The 19121-nt window shown below is 37.8% G+C and overlaps 1 protein-coding gene across 8 annotated transcripts in view; it reads left to right on the top strand.

Annotated features, from left to right (window-relative positions):
• Positions 1-19121, top strand: part of MAP3K4 (mitogen-activated protein kinase kinase kinase 4) — a 74360-nt gene that overhangs the window by 13513 nt on the left and 41726 nt on the right. For all 8 annotated transcript variants that reach the window (XR_012041547.1, XR_012041546.1, XM_072856209.1 and 5 more), the window contains exons 2-5: positions 918-1108; positions 6713-8094; positions 12433-12675; positions 18929-19075. Coding sequence is in view for 6 of the 8 variants with exons in the window: in XM_072856209.1 (XP_072712310.1) it covers positions 918-1108; positions 6713-8094; positions 12433-12675; positions 18929-19075 (1963 nt within the window). In the remaining 2 variants the exon portion in view is untranslated. The remainder of the gene's footprint in view (positions 1-917; positions 1109-6712; positions 8095-12432; positions 12676-18928; positions 19076-19121) is intronic.

Consider the following 19121-nt stretch of genomic DNA (forward strand, 5'->3'; position numbering starts at 1 on the left):
TATGTAATGCTACTGCACAATGTTTGCCGGTTCTGCTAGATGTAATAGCAATGAAAGGCCCTACTTGGTGTTGGAAAGCTATTGTGCTGGACTCTGGAGTGACATAGGTACTAATCCTGCAAAGATACATGCTTTCTGTTGAATTCAGTGATACAGCATCCAGTAGTTAAGCTGACCATCTGGGTTTGTGGTTTGAGGAACATATATACATTATCTAATTCTGTGTTTGCATGAGCTCTGACTTCTTTTTAAGTATTACTAGTGTTTTTTCCAAAGCACCAAAGTAGTTGAGGCTAATTAAAAAGTTACTGTGGAGACCCTGTTATTTTTTTGCAACCAAAAAAAAAAAAAGTTCTGAGGTTAAACCTACTTAATATTAAAATCAGTGGAAAATACATAGAATACATTCAGGTCTCCAATGCTAGATAAAAGTTTTGTGAAGGGTGGAGAGCCTTTTCAGTGAACTTAGAAGTTGCCTTCATGGTATGCACAAGTTAGGGGATAGAGGATGGAAGGGAAAACCTCTGCTGTTGTCTCTGCTGCTGATTGGATTGACTGTCTTGCATTATGTTTGTATTTTTGAACCTTTGCTTGTTTCATGTACCTCTTAGTTTAGCCTTGCCACAAGTTTTCTCCAAAACAAATATATTACATATACATGTATTTTTACACTGTGTTCTCCTAGTGACACTGACTATGCATCCTCTTTGTTGTGTGTTGCCTATACTTCACTTGCCCTTATGGGGAAAGTTGCCCTTATCAGTGTGAAAAAACTTGGGCTAAATATACATGGCTGTGGCAGGAAAATATAGAAGGTTGATTGTAGTTGGGATTTGTCTATGGATTAGCTTTCTAAACAGGTATTGCAAGTAAAAAATCTTTATCTTTAACATCATGTTTTAACTTGTTCTCTACAGGAAAGAGTGCAAATCAGAAGATGCTACTTGCAAGATCTCTGAATCTGACCCTGAGGAATTATCAGATGAAGCAAGTGCTGACACCTTCTATGGAACTTCTCCTCCTAGTACACCCCGCCAGATGAAGCGTATGTCAACAAAGCATCAGAAAAATAACGTTGGGAGACCTGCTAGCCGCTCCACTTTGAAAGGTAGGTGTGGTGTTTTGTTTTTTTTCCTAAAATGACCATAAAGTCATAGTAGGAGCCCATCGTTACCTGATGGAGGAGGTATACAGAAAATGGAGCCAGATACTGAGGTGCAGTGAAAGGACAGGAGGCAGCTGTCATAAGTTGCAACAAGGCAAGACTCTTTTGGGTATTAGAAGAAAAATTTTACCATGAGAGTGGTCAAACAGTGAACAGTTTGCCCGAGAGGTTTTTGAATCTCCATCTTTGGAGATTTCCAAAACACAAGTGGATAAGATCATAAGCAGGCTAAACTAGTTTTGAAATAAACCCTGCTTTGAGCAGGAGGTTGGAAAAAATGACCTTCAGAGGTATTTTCCAATGAATTTTTTTCTGCTATTCTGTGGTCTCTAGTCAATGGTGCGATTGCTTCTCTGCCCCGATTTCATGGTCTGAAGCACTTCATGGTCTGTTTTATAGAAAAATAGAGTTTTCAGTGATTATTCTTTATTCTGTAGTGTCACTGAAGCAATTAAATTGTAGTTACCACTGTTTACTTCTGTAGACGCTTTAGTCATAAAGTCATAACTGGGGAGAAACCAAAAGATACTTGATATGTGTTTTTTTCCTAAAGTTACCAAGTAACAATATCTAATATTAAATAAAACATTTTTCGGTTAAAGTATGAATTTTAAGCTTTTCTTTCTTTAATTTTGAGGAGATAAAATATAGTAATTGCTTGTTGAAAAGATTATTTAAAAAAACATGCAATAGCTACATGTTTTCAAGCAGCCCTTCCAAGAAAAAAAGAAAAAGTGTGCAATTTTAGTAGTTTTGCTGAGCTTGTGGTGGGTGCAAAAAAGCAATTTTTTAAGATTGTATGTTCAGTACTTTCATACAGAACGCACCTGGGTTTGGGTTTTTTTGTTTTGTTTAAAAAAAAAAAAACAAAACCTATGTCAGACAAGGTTATTTGCCACAGTTGTTATGGCAGTTTTGACTATTGCCAATTACTATTTTGGAAGCAATTTTTTAAATTGCTTCACATGTAACAGGAAATGTTATCACAGAGTGCATTTACTTTCAAGGATTACATTTTCAAGGTAAAGTGTAAGTGAGAAGAAGGTAAATGATTTATTGTGAATAAGGGAACACAGTCTATTCTTCAGTTGCATAGAATTGTGGAGTGCAAGCTCATAATAAGAGAAGGGCCCATGCAAACATCTTCCAAAGCTTTTGGTTCCCTTCCATTTCATACAGCCTCTAAATAATGTAACTGCAAAGAGAGCATTTACCAAAAGACCTCTTCCTTAAACTAAATTGAAGAGAAATCTTGTTATACTTGCCAGTTAGCTGTGTAGGCATTGGAATTATTAAGCTTCTTTTACCGGCTTTTAATTGTGCCTTTTGGCTAACTTAAACTCTTCCAATCCAACATTAACCTTATGTAGTTCTATATATGATAGTTATGTAATAACTTTCCTTGCTTCCTGTGATTTTTCTTGTTTCTTTCTGTGCTTTAAAAAAAAAGGTTAGTTTCTAAACAGAGAAATTGTGATACTAAAGAACTGTAATGCATAATATTTCATAGTAACCCTTTGGTGCTGAGCACATATTGAGGATCGATACCTTTATGAGAAATAGGGAGCTGTTGTTTATCCCTGCGAATAGATTTTGAGTTTTTGGAGCAAGTTCTCTCTCTTTCTACTTGTGAGGGGAATGGTTCTTGCTTCTGGAATAATAATATCCTATTCTGATTGCTATGGGTGTATCTTAAAACATGTTTGTGTTTTGTTTTTCTTTTTTAATGAATTGGATAGTGTTGTATGGTGTAAAATACCTTTTCTGGAAAGTTCATAGTTAATTTTGTTTAACTTTACCTGCATGTAGAATCTCAGAAAACTTATTCTGTATTGTGAAGAAAAAAAAAAAAAAGAAACCCACCACAAAACCAGCAACTTCAAAGTAGACTAGTTGATTGACCTTGAATGAGAATGAATTGGTTTTACCTCAGTAAGAGAATTCATTCAGGGGTTAGTTTGATGTAACTAATCAGTTTAAAAAGTAATTTGAAATAACTTTCAGACTTTTACATACAACACAGATTTAATGTATCTTTATTTAGACAACTGAAAGAGTTTTGGGCATTAGGGGCTCGCTTACTTGCATCTCCCATGTTTGTTTAATTCCTGTCACACCAAGTTTCTTATAACTTGCATTTAGTATCAAAAAATAAACTGATGCAATAATCTGTTTAAACTAGTTTCTGAATTGTTTCTCCTGTAGCCCAAGACCCCATGGGATTAATGTTTTCTAAGCTAAATGCATATCAGAGTTGCTTCAAAGACATACATGTGTCTCCTGCCTGTTTTTTCTGACTCAGAGGGTACTGAATGTCAGTCTAGCGATGCTTGCTTACTTATTGAAGTGTTAGCTTCTTGGACTACATAAAAAAACAGTGCCCCTCTCTGCTTTTTAGTATGAAACTTTTGCAACTTCATACTTGAAGGGGAACCTCTGTCTGCCTCACTTTCTTTCTCCTATCAAGTTCCTCAAGTTAATTTTGTAATTTTTTTATAATGAGCTATTTAAGATCTCAGACTCTACCACGTGCCCCTCTCACCAACCAATCGTTGCTTAGTTGTGAAACCTGCCTGCCCCGTGTAGCACTAACGGTAATTATAAGTTAAAATTTGTTAGTAGAGCTGAACTTGTTTTACAAATTAATTTAAGCCTATATTACAAAACTGCAATAAAATTAGTAGTAGAAACTCATACAGTTATAGAATTGATACTCATTTATTGCAGAATTGTCAGCTATATTTGAATCATTGGCACCTGTTTATTCGATAAAATGAGAGGATTTTGAAACAATTTGTAGATTATTGGGCTTTGTTAAGAATGATGAATATTCAAGTATTAGGGCATTTTGGATGTCTAATAATCATATTTTTAACTTACCGTTCTTTCAATGTGTTTTGGTGGGGTGGGGAATCTGACGATTAATATTGAAGGAGAATAACGTGTTAAAAATACAAGCTGACGGGGTTTAGAGGACCTCCTGGTAGCTAGAGTGTAAGTTCAGAAAGTCATCTTTGAATGTGTCAGGGTTTTCATTTATTTTGCAAGGTCACCAAAGTCTTTAACATCAAAGCAATGTTAAAAGTTGATCCATTTCTGATCTACCATGGAGTCTGGGGAGGGTGCGTATGTGTGTGTGTTTCGTCTCTGCCAACCTCCTTCATCTTCCTCCTTCTTTCCTGCCAATGCAGAATGCATCTTCCCGCTGCTTGCCTGTCCTAGCTTTCTGGGCTGTTGCCTCCTCACGGCAGTGCCAGCTGTGGCATGGAATTCAAGCTGATTCGCTCAGCAGGACTTTTAGTCTTGTGTTCTGTCTGGTGCTGGTTAACCTCACTAATTAGTAACCAGTGAGGGTGAGGTACCACTGTCTGACAGTAGTGTTTGAGTACGTAAATGTAAAATCAATGATAGGGAATTCTGTAGCAAGTTTCTTAGAATCACTGATAGGTTTCCATTTTCAGGAGAAAAACTGTGTTCGAATTGGGTTTTTATGTCATCTGCTGTTGTACTTGGTAGCTATTCAGAGAAAGATGTATGAATACCTGAAATAAAAATAATATGAGAGGCATTAATAAAGTCCATTTTTGCAAGAAACAGTTTCTGTTGATGACTTTGTGATTCTTCTTTCTTCCTCATATCCTTCAAAATATAATTTCTTTTTTTTTTCCCCCATAGTTAAATGCCATTGTATGCATTGTGACCTGCCCCAATCCTACACAACTATGGCAAAGGTTAAATTATATTTTTTAGATATGGGGATTGGAAGGAGGCAGTGTGGCAGGTTACACCCTTATTAACTCACTTATTGCTCATTAACAGCTTAAAACATGGTTTGTAATGGAAACAAGCAAAGGAAGGTGCTCTGACCACATGCCTCTCCACTTTTGTTTCAGACATTTCTGTGACCTTAATACAATGCCTTTGCGTGCATCCATTTGATAGTCTTTGAGCTACGTTACCACACCAGTTCTTTTCCGGAGAACTACTGTCTTACATGAGTAAAGATTATTTGGAATTTTGTGAGGAAGGAAACAGATTTCTGTATGACTATACCTTCTTTTGTTGCAGATGCTGGAAGATATGTAGTGAATGAAACAAGAATGAAGGGCCATCTGATAATTAAGTCAGTGAAGTGCATCATATGATAACAGCATTCTGTCACGAAAATTTGTGTGGTGCTAGGCAAATAGCACAAATTAAAATCCTCTGTTTCTTGTTTTCCTAGGAGCAAGCTAGAGATTCTGTGTCGTGGTCTGCAAATTGTTCAGAATTCAAGGTGCAATTGAAGTCAGGGAGCATTGAACATGAAGTGCTCAATGTTCTGAAATGTCTGAAATCTTCCAATTTTTGGCACCCGAAAGTATGCTGGCTTGACGGATCTTTATGTATCATGATTTTCCATATATAGAAAGGGAATAATATTATTCTTCCACCAAGCAGGCCTGTTTTGCAAATAAGCTTATTAGTATTTCTGGTATTAATGGATGTTACAGTGAGGAGCACAGTAGCACAGACTGTAAGGAAATTACTACTTCTAGAGTAGGGAATGTGCTGTGTGCAGCAGATAATCCTTAGAGTCACAGTGAACTGTGAAAAGAAGACAAAGTATCCAGCAATCCTTCTGAAAGTCTTTTCTGTTCTTGAATAAGCAGGGGCCCTGTGACCATGTAGCTTCTTGTGTTCCAGCTGCTGATCCCTGGACTGCAGCTAGTCTACATACAGGTGCTTCTTTCCAGCCTGCCACCAATTCCGAGAGAGAGAGAGAACCACTGTTTTAATACCAAGTAGTTCCTCCTGTCCTGATCTGCAAAGCCTAGATTGAAGCGCTTTTGTTAGTGCTGCAGAAGAGTGATAAGGTCTGCTGCTCCTGAAGAAAGAACAGGAAGAGAAGAAGAGATTGCACGATTAGGCAGGAAAGGGCTACTGTTACGTGGTGAGGCAGAGGGCAAGTGTTTGTGTGTTGGGAAAGTGGAGGAGTAGGCTCCTGGTGTTAAGGCAGTGTATTAAGACTACACAGGGGTTCCCAGAACTAAGGTCGAGCCCCCCAGTAGCCAGGATCGGATCATTCAAGCTGAATTTCAGAATCCATACATGCTCCAGTTTTTATGAAGTTGCATGTGCAAGGGAGTCTCTTTAATTCTGTTTGACTTGGAAACCTTAATAATACTCTGTTGCATTTTGAGTTTTTGTTTAAGAAGTTGTGTGACAAATGTATAGGAAATTAACTTGGAAACCATTCTTTTCCTTTTGATCATACTCAGTTCTCAGTAGATTGCATATGTAGGATAATGAGAATTCTCTGAGGTCCTTTCTACAAAACAGGTAAAGCAAGAGGAGAAAAAAAATTTCCTTTGGTGCTACTATTGATTTAGCTATACTAATGGTAATTTCCAAGACTACATTTGACTTCTACCCATGCCTGTTTTGTTTTATTGGTATTAAGTAATGTTTTATGCTCAACCTAAGAAATGTGATCAGGAGCTGGATTGAACGATGTTTTTTCTTGTTGCTGCAGTCACATTCTTTCTTTTTTTTCTTTTCTTACAGAAAAGATGAATGTGCCAACTCAGTCTGTGCATAAAGACAATGGGAAAACCATGGAGAATGTGGAGGAGCACAGCTATAAGCAAGGGAAAAAGATCCGAGACACCCTAAGGACAACAGAACGAGATCACAAGAAAAATGTGCAGTGCTCGTTTATGTTAGACTCCGTTGGTGGGTCTCTGCCAAAAAAAACAATTCCAGATGTTGATCTCCATAAGCCTTACCTCAGCCTTGGCTGTAGCAATGCTAAGCTTCCAGTCTCTGTGCCCATGCCAATACCCAGAACTGCACGCCAGACTTCTAGGACTGACTGCCCGGCAGACCGCTTAAAATTCTTTGAAACCCTGCGGCTTTTGTTAAAACTTACCTCAGTCTCAAAGAAAAAGGACAGGGAGCAAAGAGGACAGGAAAACACCTCTTCTGTCTGGCTGAACCGCTCCAATGAACTGATCTGGCTGGAGCTGCAAGCTTGGCATGCTGGCCGGAGCATTAATGACCAAGACCTCTATCTCTATGCAGCCCGTCAAGCTATCCCTGATATCATCAATGAAATCCTCACCTTCAAAGTGAACTATGGAAGCTTCTCCTGTGTAAAAAATGGAGCCAGTCTCAATGGTACTTCAGGAGAAGGAGTTTGCAAAGCAACACATGGAACTAGTGCTTTGGGTTACTCAAGTTACCATGAACACCTACATCGCCAGCGGGTCTCATTTGAGCAAGTAAAGCGGATAATGGAGCTGCTAGAGTATATAGAAGCACTTTATCCGTCTCTGCAGGCTCTTCAAAAGGACTATGAAAAGTATGCTGCAAAGGACTTCCAAGACAGAGTGCAGGCACTCTGTCTATGGTTAAATATTACAAAAGACTTAAATCAGAAACTAAGGATTATGGGAACTGTATTGGGTATCAAAAATCTTTCTGACATTGGCTGGCCAGTGTTTGAAATTCCTTCTCCTCGACCATCTAAGGACAATGATCCAGAGGATGAAGAAGTTGATAGGGAAACAGAAGTAAAGGAATCCTCAGGAACATGCACAGAGGAGAGCGATGGTGAAGAACAAATCTCTGAGGAGAATGTTGAGGAACTTAGACAAGCCATCAAGAACAATTTTACTAATAAGCCAAATTTTGACTTTCAGGACCATTTTTCAAGGAGGCTTGATAGGCTTGAATCTGAGGATGACTCCGCCTCTTGGGTTATTCCAGAATGCAGTGCTGAGGCAAGCTGCAGCCAACACTGTTTGACCTCTATTTACAGGCCATTTGTAGATAAAGCACTGAAGCAAATGGGGTTGAGGAAGCTAATTTTAAGACTGCACAAGCTAATGCATGGTTCATTGCAAAGGGCCCGTATGGCGTTGGTAAGGAGTGATCGCCAGCTGGAGGTAGGTTGCTACTAGTGTAAATGGATAACAGGAGTACCTCCCCTGCTGTATTGTTTCTAACTGAAACTAGAGGAATTGGGATCTTATGAAAGCTTGGTTGCTTTGTTGGTTTTTGAAAGATAGTATATGTTATGATTAAGAGCCCAGTTCTGCTTCCACTGAAATGAATCTGTCATTTGACCTGAATTAGAATTCGTATGAAGCACAAACTAGTTCTCTGTTCTTGTTTGTAATTGAAATGACATTTTTATGATAACATCTTTGCTCATTGCATTTTCTAATGTCTAAAGCCATAAGTCAGAAAAATTACAATGGAAAATTAGGCACAAAAGTTGAGTTGTGAGAAAAATTAGCTATGGAAGTGGTCATTTTCCTTTTCTTGTCTTCAAGACTGGATATCTCTCTGCAACACATCCTTTATGAAAACGTCACCATTGTTTTGGGTTTTTCCTCATCTAAATGAATGAAGTACTGTGGTGGCATGTTACGCTTGAGGCCAGACCGGATAAATGAATGGACTCTCTTAACCTTGAAATCTATGAAAGCAAATCATGTTAGCATGTTGCATTCTTCAGCTAGCTCTTAGGTTTTTTTTGGGGGGGGTCATTTTATATTCTTAATTAAGAATGATTGTGAGTTAATAAAAACAAAATTATTAAATAAGCAGTAACCAAAGGACAGTAGTTGGTTTCATATGGTAAGTTGTGGTCAATAATTATTTCAAGGCAGAATATTGTTTCTTAATATAAACTGTTACCTAACTTGTAGGCATTTTTACGTTAGGAAGAACTAGTAGCAAGGATTACTTGCCCTCCTCGATAAAGTGGCACCGTGTGTGGGGCCTAACCATGGATTCTGGACGAAGGAGTTTCTTAGCCGTTCTAATATGGTTACCATATGTGGTCTTTGACACGTTGCTGATCTCTTAGTGTTGACCATCACATTTGCAGAAGGAACAAGAATTGTTTATCTCCCTTGGAGGTTATTGTTTTTAGGATTAATACATTTATATTTATAAAGTTATTTGATTTTGAAAAAGCTTTTATTTATACTGTTGCTAATGTAGATATTACTGTAAAAAATGAAGCTATTAGTTGAATTTTTATTTATTCTCTAATTGGTTTCAACTTGCGTTTTAGGAAGTTTTGCATTAAGAAAATCTTTGTGTATTTCTAAAGAGTCACATGCCTAAGCAAAACTTGCAGGTATCTGTTACAGTAACCAGAAGTAACCCCAAACCATATATACTTAGATAGAAAGTTCAGCTTAATATATAGGTAGAAATACCTTTTAAAAAAAATCCCATAATTTGGGGGTATTGAAAACTACTTTGAATGTATTGTTGAAATTGCTAAATATCTCAAATGTTTTGACTTCATAAGGGTTCTTAAAACAAGTTAATGGAACACTAGTAGCTAGAGTCTTTGCTGCAGCTTCACAGAATTAAACTTTTTGGTAATTTAGCGTTGGATGACTTGTGTAAGATGTGAGGTTAATCTTTTCTCCCTCCTTCTCTACCCTTGTGACTTCTTTGAATGTTAATTTTCAGTAATTATTACATTTTCTTTGGAATATTGACCTCTTTTAAGAAATGACTTTATGACTAAAGGTGAATGTTACAAAATTGTAAACTTCTTTCCTGCCCCAAAATTAAAAGAATGCTGTCAAAAAAAGAAAATACTCTTTGTCAGAAGTGCAATACCTACTGCAGCAAAAGATGACATCAGACTAAAATAGAAGACATGATTTTGAATTGCTTGGTCTTTGCATCTGACAGTACTTTGAATGTAGTGTCTTGGGTTTTTTAGTTCAGTTCAGTTTGATATTTGTATGCAGCCAGAGCTGTTAGTGTTTTGTTAATCTTTGTTACTTCCATTTTTTTATATCTTGACTCTGTGTTCATGTGTGTAAATACACTTTAAAATATCTGGACATAGTTTCATTTCTATTGTTACTTAAAAACTATCTTTCATCTAAAATGTGCTTTCTGGATTCTTCCACTGTATGCATTTTAATACTCATTTCATCTTAAATATATATAAATGTTTCTACCGATAGCTGTTTTTAGTGTTTTTTAAAGTACAAGTTTCATTCGTCATAGGCTCTGATACTTTAACAAGGCTCTAGGCACTATAGAGTCTGTCTGGTGTAAAAGTTGTATAAATTCATTCTTAAAGAAAATGGCTAATTTTCTTATTTTAGTTTACAAAATCAGAGATGTTATTTTAGTAGAACAGTATTTAAGGCTGGGTACCCTGTTGTTTATTCAGCTGGCTGCACTTTTGAGTATGGATTTTATGTATGATCTCAATAAATGTCTTGGACTTTGTTTTCCTGGGGGTTTTTTAAGAAGTATTTGGTAGTCACTTGAAACATTTCAGATTGGGCCCGATGAAGATTAAGGTTAGTCAAATTGAGCAATAGAAGTTTAGGTGTCTAATACTAAGTCCTAATGTCATGTGCTGTTATCCTTAATGTTAGAAAATGAAATAACACATTTATTCAATCTCACTGTCTTATTTTTGCTCATGGACTAGTTCTTTAATATTTTTATAAGAACTAAATTTTCCAACACTATACTTGCATCACAGTGAGGATTGTATTTCTTAAATATTTTGTTGTACTGTAGAAGTGTAGTATTTTCATGATCTGTTATTAATGAAAACTTCTTCTATAAAAGCCTTTAGCTCTGGTGCTATTCTGGTTCTATGAGTTTCTTTTAAAGAGAGTTAGTAAAAAGAAGACATTAATATACCATCTCAGAAGATAGGTTCTTATACTGTAGATCAACTAGTGATTAAACTTCAACTAAACTAGGTATAGAGGAAATCCCCACTCGTGCATGTTTGCTATCTCTGCATAATGAGCTAGTGGTTTTATAAACCACTTAATCTGCAGTGCATAATACGTTTTGTGCCAACGTTAGACAGTAATGAATATGCTATTCCATCCCCCATGACAGTTGACAAACATCGCAACATTAAAAAATAAAAACACTAAGAAAACTGACTTCATCAGTAGCTGTAATTTTGTGTGGCTCTTCTGAGAAAGCAGAGTTTGTACAACACTGTAGGTACAATGTTAAAAATGTGTGTGTAGGTGCAAAGGAATAAACAATTTCTTTTTAATTTTTTTTTTAATTTTCTGCTAGGTAATAAACCTAAAAGTGGCTTAATTTTTTTTAACTTTCTAGGCTGCACTTAATCATTTGATCTAATTTCTGGTAATGTGTTCCCCTCCTTTCAAGTGATGTTTTTTAAATTTGGCACTGAAGAAAAACCTAAAAAATGCTGGCTGTGTGTAATATATGAGTGAAGGATATTCAGGTGTCAGAGTTAGAAGCTGTGAAATGAGAATTAGAATAAAACAAATCTTATCCTTAGATGATGTACGGTGTGTCGTTATCTTTAAGAGCTGTGCACATATTGCAGTCCAAATTTTCTTCCTAAATTAAACCCCAGAGTGCCTCCATGTACAGCTTTGCCTAGAATGTTATCACAAGGTATATAGTTTAGATATCTAGGATGTCTATTTCAGATAGTTTCAATTATTTTCTCTAATTAGAAAAGTCATTTCGTTTAAACACAGTTTTCATTTCAATAAAAAATAAGTTTATTAATTGAAAAAACCAGCTTGATCTCTTTATATTTTATCTTCCTTTTTAAATTTCAGTTTCAATTTCTTAACATCTACCAAAGTTCATGTTATTTTTTTCAATAGTTTTGTTCAATTTAGCTGGTGACACTTTCTTGAATATTGCATTACTTTACAATGTGGAGTTTTATATAATGTATGCACTATGTATTTGAAAAGGAATGAGGTTACGCACCTGACATAGCCAAGTGCAAACTTGCTTCTCTAGATATAGTCATTAGTGTAAGACCTTTTGATTGATTTATTTATTTAATATACTTTGAAATTCTCAAGTATTGTATCTATAATGACCTGAATATATGTCCCTATATATTATGTTAGGCTTAACTTGTATGTTCACCATAACCTCAAACAGCAGTTTCTTCCTGTGTAGTGAGGTGATCTCCAGCTTTAATGGAAGCTTTAATCATTTTAAAACAGAAACATAAAGTAAGAGATTGTTTTGTTCACTCCCAAGGGTCCATAATTGTTTTCCTCAGCCTGGTGATCCTCAAATAAAAAATTTAAAAGTTAGCTTTTAAAAAAAAAAAAAAAGAGAGAGAGAAATTGGAACTTCCGTGGTTGATTTGCCACTTAATAGAATCTTACCTTGTAAAAGTAGACTTTTGTGCATGCTACTTTAAACAAATGCTAAATCCTAAAGAATTTAAGGATACTCTTCATGATACCTATTTCTTGTTACAGTTTTCAGAATTTCCAGATCCCATGTTGTGTTCAGATTACGTGCAGTTATTAAATTCCCCACCTTGTTGTGAGCAAAAATGCAGCACTGTATCGTGGGAAGAGCTGAAATCCATGGATTTACCATCTTTTGAACCTGCATTCTTGGTCCTCTGTCGAGTCCTGCTCAACGTTATCCATGAATGTCTCAAGCTAAGGTTGGAACAAAGACCTGCTGGGGAACCATCTCTTTTGAGTATTAAACAGGTTTGCCTCAACCGTTTCTTTTTTATATTTCCTATTTGAAATAGCTTTGTCATTTCATTATGATAAGGTTGTTGGTTTAAAGAGAATTAGTTTAAGAAATGACAATGTATAATTATGTAACAATGTTTATAAATAGTCTTGTATTTCATATGGAGATCTGGTTTTTGCATAGTAAACAACTGGTCATATATACCGCTCTGATTCAGACTTCCAGGAATCAAAACTGGTGATTAAAGAATTATCTGCCAGTGAAGGTAAACAGTATTTGTTCCGTATGCATTATAAGCTATATAACCTTGTCCAGCACATCTTCCTCCATTTCAGTTTCTTAGGCAGTGTAACCAGTTTTAAGGGTCTGTGGATTTCTTTTTTTCTTTGATTTGATCCTTTTTTCTTTGCAAATGTAAGAGCTTTGCCAACATGCAGTGGACACATAGTGGAAGTTGATTAAGAAGAAAAACAAAATGAAAAAAAAATTGTCTTGCCCAGCATATTGTTTTATATAAATATCTGATATTTTCTGTGGGTAGTGACCCGAGATTGTCAGTCCTGTCACTGGTTGAGAATGTTGTATGAGGATTTCTTTTCTGTTAGTTATCTGATACAATGAAGGCTGTTTAGATCAATGGTATTTTTCAAAGTCTAGTCCAGGACATACTAAAATTGTCTGAAGTCATCTCCCTGCTCCCTGGTAAGCATAACGAGATCAGGGTTTTATCAGGTAGTCTTTAAGGGTAAACATTTAAATAAGCTCTGATTATGGTTTCACATTCCAGTTATCTGCTGCTCCAAAATCAATTGCGAAGTTATGTTATAGTCCTAAATAAATTTCAGTCCTCTCTCTTTGGCATCATCCCCCCCCCCCCCAGTATACTAGGATTTTGCATGCTTTTATATCCAAAAGCACAGTACCTACAATTTCAATCTTAAGAGTCATAGTTATAGTAAAATATAGTATAGCATACTGTATTGTAAAGCACAATATATCCTTTTTCCCCCAGAGACTGGGGCTATTTTTTTGCCCTTACATTTTCTATTCTCCTTGTGGACTCTGAGTTAAGTAAAAATGACAGTTCTTCCTGGAAAACAATGTGTTTGTTACAGACTGTTTTGGTGGTGTATACTGTCTTGCTAATTACATTGAAAAAATGAATTCAACTCAGCAAATGCTTGCTGTGCCACGCAATGTTTCTGAACTGGCAAAGGAGCGGTGGAGGATATTTCGCAAATAGATCTATTTGTTTCCTGAAAAATTATAATTCCTGAAATCTTGAGCAGGCTCAAAACAGAGTCTAGGGGTCTGTTTTGTTCTGCAAGTTCACAGAATATTACAGAATTACAGAGAAGTCTGGGTTGGAGATACTCTGGTCCAACCTTTTGGAAGCTGGGTCATATATTAGGTTAGCCAGGGCCTTGTTAGGCCAGATCATGAACACTTCCAGTGAGAGAGAGATTCCACAGTTTCTCCAGCCAATCTGTTCCAGCATTTATTTTTTCTCCTAGTAAAGCATTTTCTTCTTTTATACAGACAGAATTTCCCTGAAGCAACTTGTGCCTGTTGCCATGTCAGGTCGCCGTGCGTCTTTGTGAAAGGAGTGCCCCCATTTTCTCTGTAACCACCCTCTAGGCATTGGAAACCTATGGTTAGATTCCCTTTGCATATTCTCTTCTCTAGGGTGAATAAACCCAGTTTCTTGAATTGTTCTTCATATGCATGTGGCACAGCGCAGTTTGGTTTCTGTAGCGATTGACCTAGTGGGTGTCATTTGGGGCACTGAGGCCTTTAAGTGTCTCCTACTTTTTGGTACCATTTAAAATGTGTAGCAGTACTGTGTGAATGTATCGGGTATGCTAGTCCTGATACTCAGCTTTTGCAAGGTGAAGTTAAATTTTTGGATTACTAGCAAGTCAGTTCTATTAAAAAAAAAAAAAATCTGGTTTGCAAGAAAAAGTATACACACAAAAAGAAAACCAGCACAGATTATATGCTTCCTACAAGTATGCTTTTTCTCCCATCCTTTCTCACTAGCTTCCCCTTTTTGAGCCATCTCGTCCATGTTTCACTTTTAGCAATAGCTTTTGTGATCCTGATGATCCTGTTATCAGAGAGAGCTGTTCTTTTAATGGCAATTTGCCATTATGTGCTGGCAGTGTAGTTCCTGAACAGTTCAGCGTGGTTCTCAAGTTCTGCATTTGTGTTGAGAAGTGGAGGGGGTGTGTGTGTGCTGAGAAGTGGAGGCGGGGGTGTGTGCCTATGTGCATGTGCACGTTGGTTATTTCTGTTAGGTGATTAAATTAGACACTGTTCATCTGTTATAACCTGTGTTGAGTGTCTTACAGCACCATGATCTTCTGCAAAATAACTATCAGATCTCTCTGGATCTTTCATACCAGTTTGTAGCTTCAAAAACATAGTAGATGATACTGTCATTTCATAAAAGTTTCTTCCTTACAAAAATCAGTGGAGAAATTAGGTCAATACTGCTAGAAGATTTTTAGTTCCATATTATAGGATACTGTGATAGAGAAATGCAATTTACAAATAAGTTATTTCTTCTTCATGAACACCCATTTAAGTCTATAACTAGAAGCACAATAGCATATTGTATGTTGATGCAGGTGCTGATTTCTTAATTACCAATTCTGTTAACCACACACCTGTTAAGCAGGTAGTATTTGAACACATGTTTTAATGACTAAAGAAGAAGCCAGCTAAAGGATGTGTGTTTGGATGGCGAAAACCATATCTGACGATCAGCACTCTGTCTAGGTGATCATAACAGCTCGTAGTACCTCCTGGAATTTTTGGATCAACAATCCTTATGTCAGCAATCAACATTTTGTGCAGACTGCTTATGGTCTGTTACTGTCATGCATTAACTCTAAGGTAGTCTGACCTAGTTGAAAAGTGAAAAGTCATACCTACCTGGTTTCTGATAAGTGACTGACACCACTTGGAGCAGGGCCACAATGTACTGACTAGTTACTGTGTTTTGCTTAATCAGGTTCTGTGTATCCGGTGTAGTTATATACATACACATTCTTTAGTGTGCTCACTATAGACCATATTTTTTGTTTGCCTATTGCCTTGTGAGTTTCGGTTCCAAAAGTTGACACTTAAAATTAGCACTATAGGGTTTTTTGTAAATCCTATATTCTGTTGTTCAATAGCACTACACATCACTGTATAGCAGTATTATTTAAACAAAAAATCTCTATTTTTAATGAAGTTTTGAGAGTTTTTTATTTTGGAATAGACAAATGTTACTCTGAAAGTTTTAGAAGTGAACTTTGCTTGTATCTGTAAGATATGCCATACTATATAGTAAAGTTTTATGGATAAGTGATATTGCCAAGTCCCATCTGTTTCTGTGAATAATGAGTAGTTAAATACCAATTTTAAATTCTTTGAACAAGTTACGTTTTTCTTTGTGGATCCAAGGACAAAAAACCCCAATAAGTTAACACAGAGTACACTGGATGTGATTGAGTGGGGAGTGAAGAATGTACATTCATTTTTAAATACATGACATGTTAGTGATATAAATGTGTAATTACTGGATTTCTACCTTATAAAAAATTACTAATTTTTTTCCTTTTTCACCTAACTATTGTGAGTTTTAAACTGCAGAGTTCAGAATATTACCCTTGTTTTCCCTGCATGTGGGGGAGCACAGGGTAACGTGTTCTGGCCTATAAAAGAATCACAGAATCGTATAGGTTGGAAAAGACCTTTAAGATCATCAAGTCCAACCGTAAACCTAACACTACCAAGACCACTGCTATACTATGTCCCTAAGCACCTCATCCAAATGTCTTTTAAATACCTCCAGGGATGGGGACTCAACCACTTCCCTGGGCAGCCTCTTCCAATGCTTGATAACCCTTTCAGTGAAGTAAAATTTCCTAATATCCAGTCTAAACCTCCCCTGGTGCAGCTTGAGGCCATTTCCTCTCGTCCTATCACTTGTTACCTGGGAGAAGAGACTGACCCCCACCTCTCTACAACCTCCTTTCAGGTATTTGTAGAGAGCGATAAGGTCTCCCCTGAGCCTCCTTTTCTCCAGGCTAAACAACCCCAGGTCCCTCAGCCGCTCCTCATCAGACTTGTGCTCTAGACCCTTCACCAGCTTCGTTGCCCTTCTCTGGACACGCTCCAGCACCTCAATGTCTCTCTTGTAGTGAGGAGCCCAAAACTGAACACAGTATTCGAGGTGCGGCCTCACCAGTGCCGAGTACAGGGGCACGATCACTTCCCTACTCCTGCTGGCCACACTATTTTTGATACAAGCCAGGATGCCATTGGCTTTCTTGGCTACCTGGGCACACTGCTGGCTCATATTCAGCCAGCTGTCAACCAACGCTCCCAGGTCCTTTTCTGCTGGGCAGCTTTCCAGCCACTCTTCCCCAAGCCTGTAGCGTTGCATGGGGTTGCTGTGGCCCAAGTGCAGGACCTTGCACTTAGCCTTGTTAAACCTCATACAATTGGCCTCGGCCCATGGATCCAGCCTGTCCAGGTCCCTCTGTAGAGCCTTCCTACCCTCAAACAGATCAACACTCCCGCACAACTTGGTGTCATCCGCAAACTTACTGAGGGTGCACTCGATCCCCTCATCCAGATCATTGATAAAGATATTAAACAGAACTGTCCCCAACACAGAGCCCTGGGGAACACTACTTGTGACCGGCCGCCAACTGGAGTAAACTCCATTCGCCACCACTCTTTGGGCCCAGCTGTCCAGACAGTTCTTTACCCAGCGAAGAGTCCACCCGTCCAAGCCATGAGCAGCCAGTTTCTCCAGGAGAATGCTGTGGGAAATGGTGTCAAAGGCTTTACTAAAGTCTAGATATACAACATCCACAGCCTTCCCCATATCCACTAGGCGGGTCACCTTGTCATAGAAGGAGATCAGGTTGGTCAAGCAGGACCTGCCTTTCCTAAACCCATGCTGGCTGGGCTTGATCCCTTGGTTATCCTCTACGTGTCGTGTGATTACACTCAAGATGATCTGCTCCATCAGCTTCCCCGGTACCAAGGTCAGACTGACAGGCCTGTAGTTCCCCAGGGCCTCCTTCCGGCCCTTCTTGAAGATGGGCATCACATTCGCTAATCTCCAGTCAACTGGGACCTCCCCAGTTAGCCAGGACTGCTGGTAAATGATGGAAAGGGGCTTGGTGAGCACTTCCACCAGCTCCCTCAGTACTCTCGGGTGGATCTCATCAGGCCCCATAGACTTGTGAATGTCTAAGTAGTGTAGCAGGTTCCAAAGACTCTTGTCATATTAATAACATTATTGTATGTTTTTTGCTTTCATGCCATTATAATTTCTCATGCATTGAGTCCACTATATTGATATATTATTTTGTCAGGATAGCCATTATACAAGATTTAAAAAGCAGATTAACCAACCAACTATTCCATTCCCTCTGACCCTCCAAATGAACCCCTCTCTTCCTCTCAGACTCTCAATTTAATGAAGTGGTTGCTCAGAAAAGGTCAGGGGTTGTCAGACCTGGAGACTGATAATAATTTCAGAAGAAGCACTGGAAGGACTTCTGAAAGAAAGGCATTTGTTAGTGTAGGTTTGAAATTGTTCTTGCTGTTTGTGTACTCCTATGGCTGCAGTTGTGCACGTTTCTTCAAATAAATAAAAGTTGTAAGCTTTCAGGGAGGGAGGAGTGACAGCTGTTTGGCCAAAAGTGACCACTTCTGTGGTTGAAAAGGTAACTTTCCTCATGTTAGCTGTGCCAGAGGAAGCAACAAAAGAAACACCAACTGTTTTCAGGTCTGATATGGGTTTTAGAGTTGTGGGCACCTGCCCAATAGATTGACAATGAATTTCCTGTAGTAAAACGTTTCTCATAGGTCTCCAAGCATCTGTCAAACACATTGCATGTTATTGCTGACTTGCTTCTATTTAAACTGGTGATTTGATTATTTTGGGCCCTCTTGCCCACTTCTAGACTTTTTAACTACCCAGCAAGTTGCTTGCTGTGGCCCTGTGCAAGGAATGAATTCTGAAACATCTGCCTCCATTTACAGTTATGTGGCAAATGGCATGATGGTAATTAAATAATCTGGGAAAACTAGTGACATCTTTCCTGCAGACATATAGAGCCACTGTATGCATTTCTAAAAACTGTAGAAATTATGTAGTGATAAACTGGACTGACAAATTAAGCTTTTAATTCCCAGGGAGAATTTAAGAGTAATGTCTTGACTGATGTCAGTTTTTGGGTTTTTCTCTTGCAGCTAGTGAGAGAGTGTAAAGAGGTTCTGAAGGGTGGCCTGTTAATGAAGCAATATTACCAGTTTATGTTACGGGAGGTGTTAGATGACTTACAAAAGATTGATTGCAACATTGATTCTTTTGAAGAGGACCTGCATAAAATGTTAATGGTAAGCTTAAAAAAGGAGAAAATATTAGAGTTGTAGTATTAATCTG

Source organism: Ciconia boyciana, chromosome 3, assembly GCF_034638445.1.
Source record: "Ciconia boyciana chromosome 3, ASM3463844v1, whole genome shotgun sequence".
In the NCBI taxonomy this organism is placed as follows: domain Eukaryota; kingdom Metazoa; phylum Chordata; class Aves; order Ciconiiformes; family Ciconiidae; genus Ciconia; species Ciconia boyciana.